The sequence below is a fragment of the Patagioenas fasciata genome, chromosome 5 (genome assembly GCF_037038585.1).
Source record: "Patagioenas fasciata isolate bPatFas1 chromosome 5, bPatFas1.hap1, whole genome shotgun sequence".
NCBI classification, from domain to species: Eukaryota; Metazoa; Chordata; class Aves; order Columbiformes; family Columbidae; genus Patagioenas; species Patagioenas fasciata.
In genome coordinates this window covers 12894890-12916369 of record NC_092524.1, presented here as the reverse complement: position 1 = coordinate 12916369, position 21480 = coordinate 12894890, and the positions used below count along the sequence as shown (strand labels likewise).

The 21480-nt window shown below is 41.1% G+C and overlaps 1 protein-coding gene across 3 annotated transcripts in view; it reads left to right on the top strand.

Annotated features, from left to right (window-relative positions):
• RRAS2 (RAS related 2) overlaps window positions 1-20677 on the top strand; it is a 44716-nt gene extending 24039 nt beyond the window's left edge. For all 3 annotated transcript variants that reach the window (XM_065839427.2, XM_065839428.2, XM_071808929.1), the window contains exons 2-6: window positions 7494-7581; window positions 8317-8419; window positions 10699-10807; window positions 18644-18762; window positions 19226-20677. In XM_065839427.2, the coding sequence (XP_065695499.1) occupies window positions 7494-7581; window positions 8317-8419; window positions 10699-10807; window positions 18644-18762; window positions 19226-19313 (507 nt within the window). In that variant the 3' untranslated portion in view covers window positions 19314-20677. The remainder of the gene's footprint in view (window positions 1-7493; window positions 7582-8316; window positions 8420-10698; window positions 10808-18643; window positions 18763-19225) is intronic.
• Window positions 20678-21480: the final 803 nt, after the last annotated feature.

The following is a 21480-nucleotide window of genomic DNA, read 5'->3' as shown; positions in this document are numbered from 1 at the left end:
ATGAAATTGTTGAGGGTTTCGTATCACTGGATAATTGCAGTAATTGTAGTTACAAATGACATCTGTTTCCCTGGATAGCCATAACAACGCTGGCAGTGTACATTAGAACAGCGGGAAGTAGTGTAAATTGAGGGAAGCATCATCAATTGCTTACAAGCACTGACTATCTTTTAGCTTATATTTTTCAGAAGAAAGGAACAGGTGCTCTTGCTGTTTGTGTAATTAAAGATTTGTTTGCATATAGAATAATTAGAGGAGGATACATGTGGCCTTCTGTAGTATGATCCAGTGTTTTATTTGTTATCTCTGCTGTCAGGTCTTTGGTCCCTCGCTGTCCCCAATGTTCAACACCAAAATACTTACCCTGACTCTACAAAGTGTGGCTGTTCTTGCCAGCAAAGCAGTCTCAGTGCTGTTTCAGGTGATGCTGGGGCTGCCCTGGGGAGCCCCTGCAGCCCTGCTGGTGGTTTGTGTGGTGCCCGAGACCTTTGCAGAGGTGGCACCTCTGTCATTGACCCCAGCAGCACTGACCTCCTGCTCTCCCCACACCAAGTGGTTCAACCTGTGTGGAAACATCAGGTTGTGGTGAACCACCTGCTATTGGGGAGGTATATGTTAAGTGTTTAATGAGCTTATCAGAGACCATATAATCAGTTGTGTGTGTTTTGTTTTTTGTTTTTTTTTTCTTCTGTGGCCTGAGTACATGGTGCTCTGCAAAATACTGAAGTTGTTTGTTTTGCTGTGTCCATGCCTTTATTGTGGAATGCAGTCTGGGTTTAAGTTTGTTTCCAGAAATCAGTTCTGTTTTGTTTTATTTTATTTTTTTTTTCCCCTTCATGTTTGCCTTGTTTTCTAGCCAGCCAACTCAAATATTTCTAAAGAAATTACCTGAGGAACCTCAGCTGTTGTGTGAAAGCAGGTTCTTCAGTTCATCTCTCCAGGCGCTGAGGCCCCAGCAGCTGCTTTGCTCCATTACCAGTTCACCTGGGCATGTTAGTTCTGGGTCTGGGCCAGTGTAGTGCTTGGGCGAGGTGGCAGGTCACTGCCCCCCATCCTCTAGGAACGTGGCTGTGGTGATATTTGACCTCTTTGTGCTTCTCTAGGGACAGGGATGGAAATGTAGACTAAAGCTTCGGCCTGAAGAAGGGCACGGTGTGGCTCTGGTCACATTAGTATGGACCTAGCTGCTGTGTCACTCTTCTGAGGTAGAAGAGCTGAAGGCAAAGGCTTTAAGATTTCTGTGGGTGGTAAAGCAGTAAAGGCTACAAACTGATTTATGCAGCCAGTCATTTAGATCTTAATGTGTAGTCTGAGGAAACTTTTACCATGTAGCCAAGTACCTCAAACAGAGAGGTTTTTGTTTGCGGTCCTACTAACTGGTCAGGGCGCTACACTTCTGGTCTTCACCTCTGGCACTGACTTTGTCTATGGCTTGCAACAAATGTCAGAAATACTAATTCAAATGAAGAAAGTCATTTAAAAGAGAACTTTGTCAGGTTTCTGTCTTTTTCTGTGTTACGTATTCCTGCTGTGGTCAGTGTGGTGTGTGATAGGGCTCCAGCCGATACTGTTGTTTGTTCTGTGCCCATGGTGTGAAGACATGCTGCTACGCATCTGGAATTGGACTTTACATCCGTCCAGTGGGTGAGGAGCAGACAAATGTTATCAGGCAAGTGCAGCAGAAGTGAGGAAGCTGGAAAAGAGATGGTAATGTTGGTGGTAGTCACAGCAGAAACTGCTAGATGTCAAGGAGGACTTACAGCCTGGGTGATGTCTTGGGATCATGTATTTCAGGTGTTTGGGAATGCACTCAAGTCCATAGCTAAAGCTTTGGTGTGCAATATTCACCAACATATTTAAGTTCTGACTTACAAATTATGACTGGGAAGGATGTTGGGGCTATTTGCAATGCTGAAATTGTTGCTGTTATTTAAATCCAGAGCTGGTCTGTAACTTCAGCTAGAGGGTGGAAACCCTTCTATTTCCTCGCCTGCACTGGGTTGAAACCAAAACCTTAAACATGTGGAAAAAATTTAAATAAGCAACTAGTGAGTCTTTGAAACATGAAGTGTATATTTAGTAAATACAAATGGAGATTATAGACACAGCAAGGATGGGTATATATTTTGGCATGTACCACTCCTTTAACTGACTCGTGGTGATGCTTTCACTGCGCTGGGCTGCCTTTTGGTGCGTGCTTTTCAGGCTTGGTGTGAAGATAAAAGGGAGCACGTTATAGAGCCTCTGGACTGCTGCTTGTAGCAGCTCCCTGTTAATAGTGTCTGACATCTCTCTGGCCTTCAAACTTCAACGTTGGTGCAAAAGAAGGTAATCTGCTGACTTTCCAGCTTGTGGGCTGTTGGTGACCTTCTGAAGAGTAAGTAAGAAAAGCTGCATAAGGGCTGTGAAAATGCACGGGGTTTCTTCATCTTTCCATGTAAGATGTCTTCACTTAGGTAGTTTTTTTTATTAATTTATGGAGTGGGACTCATGAGCTCGTAAGCGAGTCTAGCTAATGGAGGAATTCCCTTATGTGTATTAAATGCAGTATAACCAAGGGGGAAGATGAGGAACTGAAAGCAGATTTTTCACAGGTTCTCCTTGCCAAAAGACTTGAGTGATTACAACAATGGTTTAGGGATTACTGTTACCTTAAATGGAGAAAGCTTGCTAGAGCGGTATTCAGTATAGCAGTGTCGTCATTCCCGAGCACAAGTAGAAACTTCTGCGAAGGTCGGGTGAATGTGTTTGAAATATTTTTTAATATGACAAGTGTATGTATAGGAAGGGATTGTGGTGGTGAGTTTCCCAGCTACAAGTGGTGTAGGTGCGGTGGGGATGCAGGTTGATTTTTGGTGATGGTGGTGGGTTTGTGTGTTGGTTGGTTTTTTTTTTTGGTTGTCTTTTTTTACCCTCTGCGAATGGGCTTATGTCCTTGGCACACTTCACTATCTCTGGACTTGATTGCCTTGACAGTCTTAGAAAGAGGAAACCTAGAAAACTTGTTGCATAATGTTTTGGGTAAATTGAATGGTTGATGAGACTACTGGGCTTGGCTTCTCATTTCACTTCTAGGAGGTGGGTGGAAAGAGCCTTGATTTTGCTGATGATTAAGGGAGCGCTGTAATACGAGAGCATGTTCAAGTTACTATCTACGTAGAAGAAATTTAGTTTCTTCTAGTTATCTCCTGTAGGCAGTGGTCAGCTGTGGTGGAGCCAGCGGAATGAGGTTTGTCATTGAAGCTCACCTGCTCCCAGAAGAGTAGATTGGGTCTGTAACAGGTCACCTGAGCCTTGTGGTTGCCTTCAAAGGGCCAAATGTAGTTTTAGGGCTGTATAAATGTAGGAGTAGTTACATTTGTACAGTCCTAAAATTACATTTGGCTCTTTGAAGGCAATGCGAGGCTGATGTGGTCGCTGGTGAAAATGAGTTTGACACCCCTGCCCTAGAGACTGGTCCAGTGTGTTTTGTACCAGCTGGCATCTGAGATACCTGCTGTAGCTTTCTAGTATTTTGTAGTTTAGCAGGGCAGCTTTGGAGTGTTAGGACTCACACATACAGCTCTCACAAAGGAGACAGCAGTAGGGCAGGCCTGGGTGTTCCAGTGCTGTGGCATCGCGCAGTTTTGCTGTGCCAAGAGTGTGCTGTTCCTCTAATTTGTCTGGACTTGGCATTGGTTTAAAACTGGTAGGTTGGCATTGGTTTGCATCTGCTGGAATTACACTCCTCTTAGTCTTAGAAGCAGCTCTGTCACAAAGTCCTTGGCCTCTACAAAGCTGCTTATACCTGTCTATGGTCTTGGGCTTGCTGGGTGTACAGGCACCTTCCCACCATTGCTGGATGGCATTCAGAAGTCCAGCTACAGCCTCATGGAGTATTTCAGGATACGCTTTGCCATCCCTTAATTCTTTAAACACTGACTGCACAACAGCAGCAAGGTCCATTTCTGCTCAGCTTGATAAATACTGCGTCTGCTACATCTCATTTTCGTAAATCAACCCTGACTGAATGAGGCCTGTGAGCTGCGGTTGGCGTGCTCCCTGTGGCTAATGGTCCCAGTGCAATTTGGGAAGACTCCTTCAAAACCAGCAGCTATTTCAGGCACATTAGCTTTGCCCAGTGCCTGGAGGTAGACCACAATGCTAATTGCCTCACAAACCTCTCCTGCAGTGGCTGTGACAGCAGATTTGGCAGCGCAGCTCCACAGGAGGGGAGAAATTGCTCATAAGAGGTTTGTTAAATGGGGGAGCTCCGGCATCTGCTTGTTCTGATCTCGAGATGTGGCTGATGCTGGATCAGGGCAACTTAGCCTTGTTCCCTTTTTTTTTGAGGGAGGAAGCAGTGTTCCATGTCACTGTACCTAGTGTGGCACTCTCACTTTGTGTGTAGTTTCCTTTTCTTTTTTTTTAAAAAAAAAAAAAAAAACCAACAAAAAAAAAAACAACAACAAAAAAAGAAAAACCGAAGAAATGAAAAAGGGTGGAGGGAATCACAGAAATGCCCTGGAGATTACAGAACATGCTGCAGCTCTTGGCCCTTGTACAGATAATAAGGAAAATATGAAGAATTCCTCTGAGGTCATTACACTTTTTCTGACCTTTCTCAGTGAAAAATAATGTCCTTGTTGGATATAAACTCAATCCTTTAGGTGGTCTGCTAATACTGTTTCATGAGAGTGAAATAAAATGATTCCAAATTCTCCCTTTTCTTTAAGACTTGGCATACTTTACTGCTTTATCGATGTAAAGGGTCAGGCACTAACTCTGACTTCTGCAAGACAGAGAAATTAAAGTTCAAGCTGGAAGGGGATAGGGAGTAACTTCAGAGTGCGTGCTCTATCTTCCAAATCAGAACCTTGAATTTCTAGATATACTGATAGTGAGACCATGTGTTAGTCACTTAACGTTTGTGGTTTGTTATTCTTTTTTAATAAATACCACTTTAATTTTCCTTAGTGAAACATAGGATTTAAATTTCTTTCCTTGTGATCTTCCCTTTCAAAGTCAGATTCTGTAAGTGATTTTATTTACACCTTTGTATGTTCACATAAATGAATTTCTCTTACATCCTTCAAAGATTGTTAAAGACCACAGAGGAGATGAGATCTAATTCAGAATTTATTCATATATTCATTCCTCAAAGACGCTCTTAGATAACACTTTTTGAGTCATGGATACAGGCAAAAGGCAAGAACGGTTTTGAAGGTTGTGGTTTTTCCTCTTTAAGTTTTCAGAGAAGCAAGGTAAAGGCACAGCTTGTAGTCAGAACAGCATCTTCTGGGTGCTCGTTCCGTGGTGAGATGTTCTGCTGTCTGCAAATAGCACTCTGCCGGAAGACATGAAGCCTGTGTGCTCCAGTTAGGATCCCATGCCTGGTGGTTTGTTTGAATTTGTTGGGGTGGTTTTATTTGGTTGTTTGGTGGGGTTCTAGGAAGGGTTGGAGGGGCAAGATTGCTTAGCCTGACTGAATGTTCTAAAACAAGGGAGAAACCATTTATTCTTCAGAAATGAGCAACTTGACTTACACAGAACACTGTGAGAGAGGAGTGAATTATAGCATCTCCTGTGTCACAGGTATCTCCGGTGGGACATATTGCTGGGATTTTGTCTTTCTTGGAGAGGAACGTGGTTATTCTAATGTTATTTCTGTGTAAGGGTTTACACAGTGGTGCTGTTGATGCAGAACAACTGAGACTGCTGTGTAGGTGTATCCTGAGGGGACAGATCACTGATGTCTGCTGAACATGCAAAGGAGATGTGCACAGCCCTTCCATGTCTGCTCTGGGGGCCAGTGGTTTATCAGTGTGGTGGTGGGTCTAAATGAATATACATCAGCAGCAACCTGGACATACTCTTCCTCTAGCCAGCTGCATGGTGGTGGTATATGAGCATAGGTTATGTGTAATATACACAGCTGGTAAAGTGTGTTACAACTGGTGATGTGTTCTTCCCAGTAAGGCAGCGGCAACCCAGTTGATGAGCTCTGCTGGAGAGCCCGTGTCTGTGTGTTAAACCAGAAACTGACTGCGGACGTGTCCGAATGTGGGGGAGCGGGTGCAGTCAGGACAGGGCGCTGCAACCAACCCTCTTGGGCTGCTCCACAGTGGAACTGGGCAAGAACAAATACAACCACCTTAATAAAACTGCATCTGCAAGAACTGAGTTAACCATGTTCTGCACTGACAGTGATGTGTCTGTTAGTGGGCTAGTGCTGTAATTTCAGTTCTTTTTCTTTGTTTTTCCCTACCATGATGTCTGTTAACTTGGCTTTAAGTTCAGAGGAAGAGAGTGATGTCTTGTTTGGTACCTTTGAATTTGTCTGATGGGAAAGGTGCTTCAGTGAGAACTATTAATTTTAACATGAACAAGGAGAGGTACCCTATTTTTGGGTGATTATCTTCTTAATGCAAGAAAAACACCCCCATTTTTATTTTTTTTTCTTCCTAAGAGCCAATATGTAGTTTTAAAGCATTCCTATTTCCTTACTGGCACACAGAACTGAATAACGTATGCAGGTAGGACTCCTTCAGTTCTTGTGGCATTCACCTGGGTGCATGCATGCCTGAGAGGGAGGAATTTGATTATCAAAATTCAGATTTGTTATACTACTGTGCTTTAGTTTTGGGTAAAGATTACTTTGCTGTGACTGCATGCAAGCTAGAAATCCATCCTTTGAAATCTAAACTTGTATTTTTCAGATATTATTGTTACCCCATTATTCAATAACAGGTCACCCAGTCTCTAGAAAGATGTTACAGAATGTGCTTTGCTCTGCAGTTTGGGTGATAAATAACAGGCTGGCAGTATGTGGTGGAGCCTTGTGTTTAGGCAATGGGTGACACAGGCTTTTCATGGCTTATCTGCTTTTAGGAGTGGTCTTTTTGGATGATGTGTGTTCTTAAAGTCTTTAACGCCAGGAGAGAAATCCTGGCAACGAGGATGAAGCACTAAACTTTATTCAGCTTACAAACTAAGTGCCACTTGTGCTGTTGCTAGAAATTGTTACAAAACTGCTAGGGAATTCTAGAAACAGCTGGGAAAACCCTGGTTCTTCATAGAAATTGCTGGCTCTGGGAGCAGGGCAGGAAATATTGGAAACTTTTGGGAAATTTGGAGAACTTTTAAAGCCTACTAGATGTTCAGAGAAACTTAACAGTTACAAGAGACCTTAAAAGCTACCAGAAATGAAAAGTTTCTAGAGATTCCTCCTGGAAAATTGTTGGAGTTACCAGAAATCTCTAAAAAACCACTAGAAAATCTGTGGGAATCCAGTAAATTCCATGACTCTGCTAGTAATTTCTACAATTTGGGAGTGTTTATAGGAATAGGAAAGCCCCTACCTGCTACCTTTTGGATAAAGTGACAAATAGTCATATACGTGGGTAAAACCTGCTCATGTTCCCCAAGCTGTCAAGCATACAGTTCTAGCATCTTACTTGATAAGTGTCCTGTATGTGCTTGTCTTACACACAAACTTGTTTTCTTTTCTGCAGTCCTATTTTGTTACGGATTATGATCCCACGATTGAAGACTCCTACACCAAGCAATGTGTGATAGATGAAAGAGCTGCGCGCTTGGACAGTAAGTGGCCTCGCTAAAGCATGGTACTGACAGGCTGTGGCTGTCACTGCCTGTGTTTACATCTGTGTCCATAAAATATAATGCAGGTAAACAACTGTGCAGCATGTGGCTTTTACGTAAGTGTGTGGCTGATTAAAAACTACCTACCTTGTTTTATTAATGAGATACTGGAAGTGCTTGTGCCTTATGTATGTGCAAGTGTTTCTCTTTAAAGTAAACTGGGCATTTTTTTTAAGGAATTATTCCTGGAACTTAAGAGACTACAAAACTAGGAAAATTTATGTAGCTCCTGACAGTTACCTGCGTGACCCTGGTGGAATGAAAAATGCATCGCTTGGCTGTTGTGTGCTGTCTCTCCACAGTGCAGTATAAATGCTTTGCTTTAAAAGTTTCAGTTCTCCACTGTCAGTGATTTATTTAAGGACAAACCAGAAATGCTCCCAACTCCCATCCCCAGATCTCTATAAGCATTTACCAGTTGTTTCAACTGGTCATGATTAGCAAAAGTCCACCAGACTTTGTCTTTCAGATTGTTTGGTAGGTCTTGAATTGTTCAGCCAGTCCAAGAACTTTTTGGGAATCTTAACAAAAATGCAATAGTATCTGTGAAAAGTGATTTCTGCTTAGTTACAGCGTACAGGAGAGGCTCTCAAAATATCCTACTAGGACGGACTTTTTCTCAGTCTATACTCTAAGACCATGAACTGTAGTAATCAGTGTTTTGCTTATGTTCAGTTCTGGATACAGCAGGACAAGAAGAGTTTGGAGCCATGCGTGAACAGTACATGAGGACAGGCGAGGGTTTTCTGCTTGTTTTCTCAGTCACTGATAGAGGAAGGTAAGCCTGATGTACAGTTATTAAAACAAACAAGGTGTGATTAATCTGAAATTGCTGCTTATCCTTTATTGAAATTATCTCAAACATTACATGTGCATTCACTCTTAGATTGTGGTGTGACACTCTTTCAGCACTGATGAAAACCCATTTTAAACCCATCACTCGTTGAAAGTGTCTGTCTCTTGCAATAGATGAATTGAAAACATGCACAAAAATTATGGCAATTCTATTCAAGCACTTCATTGCAGCCCAGAGTACAATAGTTTCCTGGAAGTGACAAATTTAAACAAACATGCAACAGTGTCTGATCAGTTCTTAGAAATATCCCCTTGCCGTGTGCTCATCAGTGTCGAGTGGCTGGTTCTGGATTTCTGAACGGGTGCATCCAGTTCAGGGTGTGTCCTGTGCATTTTGCCAGCAGTGCTCACTCTGCTCCCATGAACTGACTGGAACCTCCATAGCTGATTGACCACAGATTTGAGGTGAAACATGTCTTTTTTGAGAAGCTCACGAAGCTTGGTCAGATAGCTCCTGATCATGCAAGAGTAGGAAACTGCTGTGCATATACAGACAATCACTTAATATTTGGGCTGTGATCTGCCTCCATTGATCTTATCAGATATGTGCTAATGGAGGAGAAGTGCTCAGGGATCTGTCCTTCTGCTTGTTTCAAGTTGCAACAGGAGAGTGATCAAATGAAAAAGAAAAAAAGTTGTCTATGATTCTGCCTCTGCTTCCCCCCTTTACAGGTCCAATTCAGGTTCTAATAAGTTACTTCTGATCTTATTAACAGCTCTGTCTAGCATGAGAATTAAGATAAATATTCTATGGAGCGTGAGCATGTTTCCATTGCATCCGTATCTTACACTTAAAAATGCTGCTAAATGTACAAGTTTATGTTGATGTACTGTCCAGAAGAGATTCTTGCTCTTCTGTTAGAGATCTGGCTCTGTGGATTTAAGATGTAGTGAGCACTTGTGTTAACAAATATTTTTTTCTACAGAGGACTGTAGATTTTTTGGAAGTGAACACCTTGGTTTGTGTAAAAATCTTAAGTTTTTGTTTGCTCCTTCAAAGATTTCTGAAGAGTGAATTTTTCACTTTTGCTCTGATACCCATTTGATTTAAGACTTACTTGCATGTCAGTGAAGTATCTGCTAGCAGTGTCTGTCCTGCTTCTGTGATGGAAATTAATTCTGAAGAAAAAAAATCTAGATTACTTGGGGGAACTTGAAAGTTACCAACTAGTTGCTACAGACTTCTGAGCAAAGTATTAAACCAGCATATCTAAATGGAGGGCCAATGGTGCTTAGTGCCATACCTTCCTTCTAACTCACCTTTCTTCTTACAATTGCTTTATATGGATGAGGTGGATTGGCATTGTCATGTCTGACTACAATTTTTTTTAATGCAGCTTTCTTAACTGATGAGCATCTTGCTTTCAAATTTTAGTTTGCAAATCTTAGTGTAAATGGCTTCAGACTATATGCTTGGAATTAAATGTAGTGCTTGGGAAGTGTGTGCTCTAAAGGATATGTTGATTGTCTACAAGCAACTGTGCTGAAGTTCCTTATGTAGTGATGTAGCTTTAACAGTGTTTACTTAAAACCAGTAATTTTAAAAAAAATTATTTTTTCCCTACCTCCTTTAAAAAATCCTAGTTTGGACCAGAAGTAGTTTAATACATTGTCCTTGGAGAAGCTTTCTGTTTTGCTCGCCTTCCCTTAAGCACTGATGGAATATTCCTTACTGCTTGAACAGCATCAGTACCAACTCAGTTGGCAACTGTTTTTCTGTTCTTCAAGAAATAACATTTTCCCGCTTTGATAGCTTCCCCTAAAATTCCTGGAAGTAGCTGTGAAGGCTGCCAGCTGAAATATTGATCATGAGGGTCTCTAGACCATAGTTTGAATATTCCAGCCAGAGCCGAACTCCAAAGTCAATATTTGTAGAATGAACTGTGGTCGCTTCATTCTCTACAACGCTTTGGCGTCCAGGTCCCTCTAGATTGAGACACGGTAAGTGTTTTGCTTACTCTGCAGTCCCACCTAAGCCCAGTGCATCACACATTGCCAACCTGGGGATTTTTTTAGGTTGAGTGTTGAATGATTCTCTGACTGGTCATGCTGTGACAGTGGACTCCGGAGTGCCTGCAGCTGTCTGTGCTTGTGTGGCACGGCAGGGCGAGTCCAAACAGGTGACTCATCATCTCTGAACTGCTGCAGAACCCGAGAGTCTATGAATTAGTGCACTGATGCTCTGCTTTTATTCTTTTCCAGTTTTGAAGAAATCTATAAGTTTCAGCGACAAATTCTTAGAGTGAAAGATCGTGATGAGTTTCCTATGATCCTAGTCGGTAATAAAGCAGATCTGGACCACCAAAGACAGGTAATTCATTTGCTATTAGGTGCTGCTCACTTTCTCCTAGAAACTTTACAGTTTTCCTTCCAAAACCAGAGTGGGAACAAGAAACAAATGGAAAAAAAAAAATCATATAATACTAATTCCAGTGCAAGAAACACAACTACACTCAGTTTCTGTACTTGAAGAATCTTAGAAGCATGATGGCATTCCATGTAGAGCACATCTTCTGACTCAGTGAGGTTATGTTGACACCAAATCTGTTCACATCCAGAGTTGGGAGCTTTCTGTCATGACTTGATTACTCAGGCATGAACGTGTCTAATTCCTCCGTTCGGTTACTCACCGTAGCGCTGTGCCAAGCAAAGCGCATTCCAGCGCCGGCTCTAACGATCCTGAGACTTCAGGGCTGTTGCTTTTACCATTCACTGCTGTTATGTATAAAGGACTGGCCATTCTATTTGGCTACTCGTCTTCTGTGTAACTGACTTAAAACTTTAAGAGCTGGAAGTACAGCAACAAAATTACTGTGGTATTTATGTACCTTAAAATTAAAGTTTTGAAACTAGCAGATTTCAACCTTGCCTGTAGTTGAAAGAGAGCTTAAAAGATTTAGTGTAGAATTGTTTGAAGAAGGAGCTTTAAATTTGTTTTCCCTGTTTACTCTTTCATGAATCAAACTGACTTGAGCTGAAATTAATCTTGCTGCATCAGCAGGAAAGGAACAGGTGTCAAACTTGTATTCTTCTTCAGCAACTTACTTCAGAGGTTTAGTATTTTCTCCTGAGACAGTAAGATGACTCTTAAAGCGTGGTAGCAAACACATAATTGATTTTTTTTAATGTGAATAAACTAAATACTACTAAAATTGCTATAACTGAGTTTCACAAGGAAAACAGAGCTTTAAACAATAAGATATTCTCAGACTTCTGTACCAGGACATGTCTTAGTTTCTGTCCACAAGGGCTTACATAGGTTTTGTTCTTTGTTAAATAAAACCTTTTATCTGAGAAAACAGTGGCTGGAACAAGTAAAAATATAGACTCAAAGGATGTTAAAGAATTTTGTGGATTAGTACATTGTTGAATGAGTTTCTTGAATACTGCTTAAAACTTTCAGTACAAAAAAAGTTCCTGTTGAGTATGCTACCTTGATTGTCACAACCTCTTTACCCCAGAACCTGTATAGAAAGATCATGACAAAATTAAAACCTGTGTTGAAAGATACTGTCTTGAAACAGGTTTTCACAGAAGTAGCTCATGAACTCATCAGAAGTAACTTCCTGTCCTCACACACGCACAGAACTATCAGCCTGTCCCTGAGGCAGAGGTGAAACTCTCGCTCTTCAGTTACCATCATGCCTCCAGCAAAATGCCCAAATTTAACCTTGCTGGCTCTGGAACATAATTTGCTTTATCTCATGCACAAATGTTGGTGTGGAAGCTATGTGAGTGAAACTGAACTCTTCTGCAAACTGTAATTGCTGAAGGACAAACACCCAGGTGCTTTGGGAGGGAAATAACATGGCTGCTGTCAGCCCCAGTTCTCAGAGGTTATGTGCAAATGTAGTTGGTCATCCTGTAGATGCATTGCTAGAAACGGTTACGAACTTTGTTCTCTCTCCTCTGCCCTCCTAATATTACTACACCTCCTCTGTCCCTTAAAGGAAGAAAGAGGTGCCTGTCGCCTGTTCTCCTTCTAGTCCCTCCGTACCTGATTCCTCGCCACTTTTACAGATGCTGATGGGCTGGTGTGCATTCAGGCTCAAGGCAGCTGTTTTCAAATTGCTTCACAGTTTTGCTGCATATATATGAATGCAAATAAAAGCGTATGTCCCCAAGAGCTCCTTTTGCTTTTTATGGCTACATTAATTGCCTTAATTGATTAGGTGCTGATGAGCATAACTTTGGTGCTATCACTCACACCCAATTTACATGCAAACTGGTGAATTTGTGACTTCCATCATAACTTATGCTTTAGCTGTAGCTGAAAAAGCACCTCTGGGCTTACTGAAACAGCTACTATGTGTTCTTAACTCTTCCTATCCCTGTCACATGGTGTGTTTCAGTTGGCCTGAAGTCAGGCTTGGGGATGCTGAGCTGAGATAATCGGTCCCCAGAAGGGAGAGGCTCCCCTCCCTCTTGACCTCACGTTCCTGCTCTCCTTTGCTGGCCCTCACTCTCGCTTGAAGCACTTTTTGAGCTGAATCATCTCTCCAGGCGGGGGGAGAAACAGATGAGCTGGAATGGCTTTCTGGGATGTGTGTGAGTTAAATCAGCTTGCAGAAAGAGTTGAGAGCCAGCACTTGAAGCATGGGAAGGGGTGGGACTGTGGTGTGGAGGAGAGCAGGGAGGAGTTGGGGTGGGGGGAAGAAAGTGAGACCTCGCCTTTTGGCAGCAGCAGCAGCAGTGAGATGTTATCAGCTGTATGTTAAACTCAGCCAGAGTCTCAGCTTCATCAGGGGGTTGTTTCTGCTCTACCACATGAGGTCTCCATGTGGGCCTGCAGGCAGCGAGTTGGACCAGCTTGCTGATGTGGCTGGAAATCAGTCCTGCCACGGGGTCTCCCCAAGGATGGAGAAACTTCAGCGTGACAAGCGAGGTCATCCTGCTATGGGTTTGCTGCAATGGGAGGTCTGGGGGCAAAGCTGAGCACGCTCCCTCCCCTTGGTGAGGAGGACGTGGGGTGTACCCAGGCTGTACTTGTGGGCAAAAACGTGAGAAGTGCTGGTCCTCTGCACTTTTGCATTTTTAGTCTGCTGGTGTGTCAGGCCTTGCTTTGGTTACACTGAAAACCTGGTCAGACAGGCTAGGGTATCACAGGGCAGTCCTTTTACTTATCTGGAACTACTACAATAAGTCATCTTACTGTCTTGTTTAATCACAAATGTATGTTTTTCAGCTTCAGAATTTAAATGTAATTTTTAGAAATTCGGAAAGCCAGATATGAGTTATTAGAGCACAACTACTTGTACTAGACATCTATCTTCTTTTTTTTTTGAAAGACAGGAGGCAAAGCAGTGAAATAGTAGAGAACACGTGCTACTTCTGGGAGTGTAGAACTAGCATGAACAAATTTGGTGTGTGTTTTGACTGGCAAATGATGCTTGATAGAATTAACACACAAATCTTCCTGGAGCTCAAAAGAGTTGAATGTGTATGAAAGTTTTAGATGCCTCAAGGGTCTGACCATCACCTTTATGTAAGTAACTATGAGTTGTAGTTGAACAGAGTATTATCATTGTGATACCATAAATTTGGAAGCAAATGATGCATAACTAATAATCCTTGTGTGGTGGCAACTGTTTCTCAAGAAGTGCGTGAGCTGGGTTGTAGAGCAGAACTGCACAGACAGGAGTGTGGTCTTAAGTGTTGGGGAATACCAAAGGTGTAGTGGCTGTAATATATTATAGGTCAACTCACAGATGTTTTTGGAAGAAGAGAGGTGAAAGAGGAAGTTTGAAATAGAGATTTGCTACACTAATAACTGTATAGATAAAATTACAAAAAGCCTGCTTAACTGTATTTGTCTCCTTTGTGCTATGGGAGGCAAAGTCCTGAATATCTATAGGTTAGGTTGACAAAGAAAAATGAGTTATTAGAGGACAAGCAAGCATTAATCTTTAGAATGTCCTTGTATGATAAGGAAAAAAGTTATTAGTGTTTCCAAATTCCTCAGTCAGTCACATATTGGTGACTGTGAAACCAAAATTGAAGCACCATCTCTTATTGCTCTCTCTTAGAGTAAATGCCATGTAGCAGTCTTTCTATTAAATGGGTAAATTTTCTACAACTCTGTACAACAGCTTCTGTCCAACAACACTGGCTGTTTCTACAGTAGAACAATTCAGTAGAGCACCAGGTGTTTTAGTAATATACACAACCAACAGAGGAGTAGACTTGCCAGTGCAGGACCTTTTGTAGATAACTGCTAGCTTCAACAGGGTCAAGTCTGATCATTCTCCAGATGGCAGGGTTTCAATGAAAATCCAAGTTGTAACAGGAAAGTGTTTGGGTTTCATTAAATGCTCATTCTTGCTTTTGTATCATGGCTGAACTAATACAGTGACCTAGTGCTAAGATCATCTATGCTGTTAGATACCTTCAAAGTGAGGTTTTAGAGAGAGGTCCATGTGACTTCAGTTTATGTGTAGAGAAATGATGAGCAAAGCTTGATCATCTCAGGCAGGCAACCTTGTGCTTTGATGTTGATGACTGTCAGCCTAGAGATGCTGGAAATGAGCAGTTAGTACATTGGTTTTGTAGACTCGCTGCTGCACAAATAACTTGGCCTCAGACGGCTTGTTTGGAGTGGGGGCAAGCATGAGGACCTGGGTCATGGCCTACCCGAATTCATGAACATTTGTTTTGGCCCTTCTCTTAACTATTGCAAACTTTTGTGAAAGCACAACAATAACTTCTTGGGGTCGTAGATTTTGTGGCCATGTACAGCGACACCTCTGTTCTCGCAGAAGGATCGTTCCTTCACGTCTTCCCATGGCTTGCTTGATTTTCAAGCTTTGTAGGTAACAACCATCAGGCATCTGATGCAGTGTTTGAATACAGCAAGTCTGCCTGTTTGACAATGTGTCGGTGCTTCATAACCACATTTTGTGCCCACCGAAGTGACATTTTATATGAGAACATGGACAAAACAGTAAGTTGATAGTGACTTGCCCCTTCAGGAGAGCGTTATGGTAGCCCAACTTGCCCCTTCAGGAGAGCATTATGGTAGCCCATGGTAAGTGTGAACAAGCAGCACTGGTGGGTGGGCTGGTGAGGCAGAAAATGGGGTGACAGATGCGCTCGTGAGGAGCAATGGAGCTCTGGGCAGGAGCGGGCAGTGTTTCTGTGCCCGGAGCATGGCAGGGTGACCACAGGTAGAAATGGACTCCTCTCAGACTTCAGGACACACTGAACTGTTACCTGCTGGTGTTATTACAATGCAGCCCTTAGTCTTGTGTGAGTGTTCAGGCAAAACACAGGTGCGTTGTTAGGTTAGGCAGTCTTGTATAGTTGCTTTAGGTGGAGGAAAGAATTTAAACTTGAGAAACTTAATGTATTTCTGATAGTTCTCAGTTACAATAGTGAAGAGGGAGGGCAATGTGAGATGTTTTCACAGGATTCTTGCACAAATACTCAAATGGAAAACATTTCAGTAAGAAGACTTAGCTTAGGGAGTTGGGGAATAAGCTTTTCTATTTGCTTGCATCTTCTGTAATGGTGATTAATTTCCATTTGCTTACTTAATATCATCTATAATGGTGCTTAATTTGAGAAACTTTTATCAAATGTCTGAACAGTGTGAATGAATGATATCCAAAAGCAATCAGTAAAATATTCTACAACAAAAGATAAGCATCGTAAGTGGTTCTCATTCATATTGAGCCTTAAGTTTACCAAAACGAGGAGATTTTCACTGCAGAACCAACACACACACACACATACATGGTAACAACCAGAGAAAGCTATGGTTTTTTTCTGTCAGAAGCAAATATTGTTCTTTGAAGGAAAAGGATTTAGTTCTTATGTTGCTGGTGACATTTAAGGTGTCCCATCACGCTTACTGAAAAGCCTGTCATAACACAGGCTTGTCATACTTGAGAAGGGAGAATAAAAAGATGTAAACTCATATTTTTGTTTTCAAGTATTTCTGTGTTTGTACTTACTACATTTTCCTCAGCTTTGAAAATGGAGCTGGTATGTTCTGGCCTCTAATTTACATTTTGGACACTGAAAATGCTTCTGAGTGTGCCCAAAACCAAGTATGTTTTTTAAACTGACTTTGTGTGTTGAAGTTGCTAAAATTGACCACAAGTTACTTGACAATATACTTGTAAGACTGACTAAAAGATTATTTTGGAATGAAGGAATTGCAGATACTCCAGTAAGTGTAGCATTTTAAATCCAGAATGTTGTGGAAGTGTAGCTTGACTTCATTACACTGCTATTTTGACTTGTACCTCTAATGTGTTTCAGATACAATCAGGAAGAAAGCAGTAAGCACATGTGTTTAAAGACTGGGTTCAGTTTCTCCTCAGGGCTATATGTTCCTTCCCAGTTATTTATTTTTATTAGACGTTAGACTCCCAGTTTCTGGGGCTGCAGTAGTCTATGCAGAGATAGCAAAAAGGAAAGGGGTTTAGTTTTGCAAAAACTGCCATATTCATACTTGAACTTTTGTCTGATACATGGGACAGAGATGCATAGAAGGTTCTGGTTCATGCAAACTTTGGGGATGTTTCAATGACTGGGGCTAGAGAGGTAGGTGGAAGTGCATTTATTTTAGCTAGTAGAGCAAAAATCTTGAATACCATTCAGTTTGCAGACAGCAACAGAAGCTTGAAAGATGCCAGTCATTCTCACTTTGTGCCCTGCAGTTAAAAATGCAGCTCTAGTAGTTGGTCTTGGGACTGGATTGGTTTTGAGGGTGTTTTTTGGTTTCAGCTGATGGTGTTAACACCAAAATAAATGCAGAGTGTCTGTGTGTTTGAGATGAGCAGATGCATCCAGAGTTACTCCAGCTGGTGGCACAAGGTGCTGGGGGCTCCTTGTAGAGCTTCTTGAGGGTTTTTTGGGAGCAGACCTCAGCTTAGCAGTGAATGTATGGATGCAATACCAGTGGGGGTGCTAAGGACAGAGGAATCAAACATGTTCTGATGCAATGTGTAGAGGCTCTCAAACTGTGTGTGTAGCTGCTAGGAAAGTATTTTGCGAGCTAAAAAATACTTCTGTATCTTGCCCGGGGTTGAACGCTGCCAATGATGCTTTTCTATTCCCATCTATTTTCCTTTCTGTGTAGCTTCTTAATCTGAGTGCCTTTCCAAAACTAAATTAAAAATAAACCCTCTTTTTTTCTTGTTCTCATCAAATCAGTCCTCCACATTTTGGTTCGATGTTTTTCTGTGACAGCAGTGTAGTCTTTGACATTTCTTCACGAGCCATTGTCTTGGCAAGACGTGCCGTGTTTCCTTTCATCACGGCACGCTGCCCTTTCCTCCCCGGCCCTGCGGGTGACCTTCCCCTGGAAGCCTCGCCTGCCTGCGCTGCTCCTGCTGTCTGACCCCGCTGCTTTCTACTGCGTCCAAAAATACCCAGGGATCTCCTTTGGTTTTTCCCTGTGACCGACTTATTTCTTCTTCCTATAATAGTCCACTAGCTTCCTGCATTCTGCTTCATCATGTTAAATTATATACAAACTCTTTACGATGCTCATTACTTCATCTCTCTTTCCCCTGTTGTCCTGAGGATTCAAGAGGTAGACAGGGTTTATTTTAATCTCTCTGTGTGGCCTGAAGGCTTTATGGATTTTTAGATCTCTTGTAACTTAAGCTACATTTAAAACTGGTAGTATTAATATTTTGCTGTGTCATAGATTTTTTTTCAAAAATTACTTCTCTAAAGATTCAGAAGCTAAACATCAGTTCTTGTTTTAAAAATAATCTGATTTTTTTTTTTTCCCCCCTAGATTTAGCTGGGACAGGACAAGGTGAATTTATCAGTAGTATTCACAGTTCTGTTGGTAACCCAGCAGATGTTACTGGAGCTTTGAGGAGGAGTGAGGGACTCTTGTCTGCCTGTGAAGGAAAACTCAGTCTTGTGGAACTGAAGAGGAGGCAGCTGCAGTCAGGGGAATTCACTGGAGGGTCAGCCTTTGTCTGTTGCAAAACTGTTTTAAAAAGTCTTCACTTGCATTTGAAAGGATGTATTACGTGGATTTGTTTCCTAGTGGTATTATGTGGATAGTGTGGAAAGTATTTTGTGGCCAGATAAGCATTATGGATCCTTAATGTGTAGATGGAGTGTCTACTGATACAAACGTGCCCGCAGAAGTCTGAAATGTGATGACTAATGTCTGTTACAGGTGACACAAGAGGAAGGTCAGCAGCTAGCACGGCAACTTAAAGTAACGTACATGGAAGCCTCAGCAAAAATCAGATTGAATGTAGACCAAGCTTTTCATGAACTTGTCAGAGTTATAAGGTATGATAACCTGAGACCAGATAATTAAGACTCCCACAGTAATGGATGGCTACAGCAAATTTGTTGAAATGTAGTGGGAAATCACTGAGGAAATTCTATCTGCTGGTACCTGTAAGCTTTGACCAGTGCTCTGCATTATAAAATATTCCCATGTATTAGGAAAAAATGCTTACGTGAATGTAACATGTATTTGGAAGATAATTTCTTCACCTTAATTTCAGATTTTATTGATCACCTGTTAAGTAAGTCTGTTAAACTAAATCAGAGATTGGCCTTCTGTAAATGATGGTATTTCTGAAAAAAAAGGCATACATAAAAGAACAACCACTCATTTAATCAGTAGTTTGAGTGTCAAAAGTAAGTCCATCCTCTATAAAAGTGTAAAACCAGTAAATTTAAATACAGCATTTATTTTTATTTAACTGAAATGGTTCTATGATTAATTTGAAATATCTATTTCCAGGAAATTTCAAGAGCAAGAGTGCCCTCCTTCACCAGAGCCAACGCGGAAAGAAAAAGACAAGAAAGGCTGCCATTGTGTAATTTTCTGAGAATCCCAAGAACCAAGCTATCAACTGCCAGATTACTGTTTTCTTTCCGTCATTTCACATCACTTCTGGTATTGGTCTAGCCTTATATGTGCATGTCCTAAAAGTGGTCACCAGAATAGCCTTAGTCCAAGGAGCTGGCAGAATAGTTCTTGAAGAAGACTCAGTCATCCTGGGGCAGACTTCAAACAAAACACTAAGGCTGCTTCTTTAATACCACAGTTCCTTCCTTCTCTCCCTTAAGAGCTTGCACCTTGTGGAGTTTTATTCGCAAAGGAGATGAAACAAAACCGTGTAGGACAAGGTGTTGAAGTCATGCATAAGTTGTCTCTTGTGAATTAATTTATTTTTACTTCTGACATTTCATTAGCTATTACAAAGACCTATATTGAGGTATAGAGAATACTTTTTAAAAAAGGGGTGGATTGGCTTTTTTTTTGCCCTCAGTTAAATTAAATTTGAGTATTCAGCTAGCCTTAAGAAACCTACACTGATTTTCATTGTCAGCAAAGATTTTAATCTCTCGTTTATGCTGCAGTTTTGTTTCAGTGGCCAAAACAGTCTACTGTATTTATTTTATGAATCCAGAACAGCTACAGGATGATTACTACTACTATTAGGATATGGCCAAATACCTGAGCTCATTCTGGATTGAGGCATTTCAGCTTATTAAGAAATTTCACATCATTTGTTTGGAAACAAATTGTCTTCCTTTGTATTTCTGGGTAAGGGATTAAGGAAAGCTAAAATTGTAGCTGTTTTTGTTTCATGTGATATAAAAATGAATTTGATCTTTCCATTGTCAGAGATGATTAAATGTTTTTGCTATATACTTTTATACATTATTTTCTTATCAAACTAGTTAACAAGTATTTTTATATGTTTGTAAGCAAATATGCTTTCACAGCATAACTTGTGTATATGTAAAGATGAGTATTTAATTCTCACAGTTCACTTTTAACTGACAAAATGTGGGATTTGCCAAACTGTGGTAAACTTCTCCCTATTCTTCTGGTGATACCCAAGAATGGCTGATTATGTGCCTGCCCAACACACCCATAGAGTAAAATCTAGTGTTGTGTTTTAATGAATTTCAGTATCCCTTACTAAAGACTGACCATTATGTGAATTATTAAACTGTAAGACTTTTAACTGATTGTTTCGTTAAACTGTGGATGGTTGTTTAATTTTGAGTTCTGTGGATTGTGTTTAAACAATTCAAGAGTATGTTCCCTGATATTGAAATACTGAGTGATATTGCACAGTTGTCACCTTACTGAATGTGTCCAGCAGTTCTTTGAAACTTGATTATTAAGCAAATCCGTGTATAACTTCAGGTGCTAGAATTAAAGGTGATCTAACCATTATCGGGGGTAAGCACATTGCCTCTTTCCGACTCTCTTCCAAAATCTGGATTTTGAGGGTGGGGGGAGGAAGGGAGTGATGGGACCTTTTTAGGAGATAGATGTGCATGTCTGCACGACCTTTCTTTAAGATCAAAGTCAAGAAAAGCCATTTCAATTTAAATCATGATAGATGCTAAAAGCTGATCTTTGTTTTGACTTGAAGTCAGTGGTCCAATCCACAGTTCTTGTGTTCCCAGGCCGTGCTCGCTGTCAGGTGCTCTGCCATAAATCTGTACACGTCTGCCGAGAAAGCAGTGCTTAGACAAGTTCTGATTACCCTTACAGCAGCAAAGTGTTAAACCTAGAAGTAATGCTAGTGCCATGCTAGCAGAGGAATTTAAGGGGTTTTTTTAATGCACTTTAGGTTGTGCGATACTGTTTAGAGAGAGTGGGTAGATCTCTGCTCCCTTCCCCGTTCGATGAGGTTACTGAAAGGGTATTTGGGAATAATGTGTAGAAGATTCAAGCATGAATTTGCAGTGGAAGTACATTTGGGAGATGGATTACATTTTTCTAGTCAAATGTGAGATATTACAGCCTGTAGCTAACACCACGTGCTTTCTTAAATATGTGAAGCTCTCTGGAGTTAAGTCACTAAACATGTGGCATTAGAATGTGTTAAAATAACCAATTACAGCTTGTGTGTTGAGACTGAATTTGTGAGGTGCAAATATCCTTCAGTTTTTTTCCTTTTTTTTTAACACTCATAGATTGGTTTTAAAATAGCGGACTGTTATATACATAGGTCTTTTAATAAGGAAATC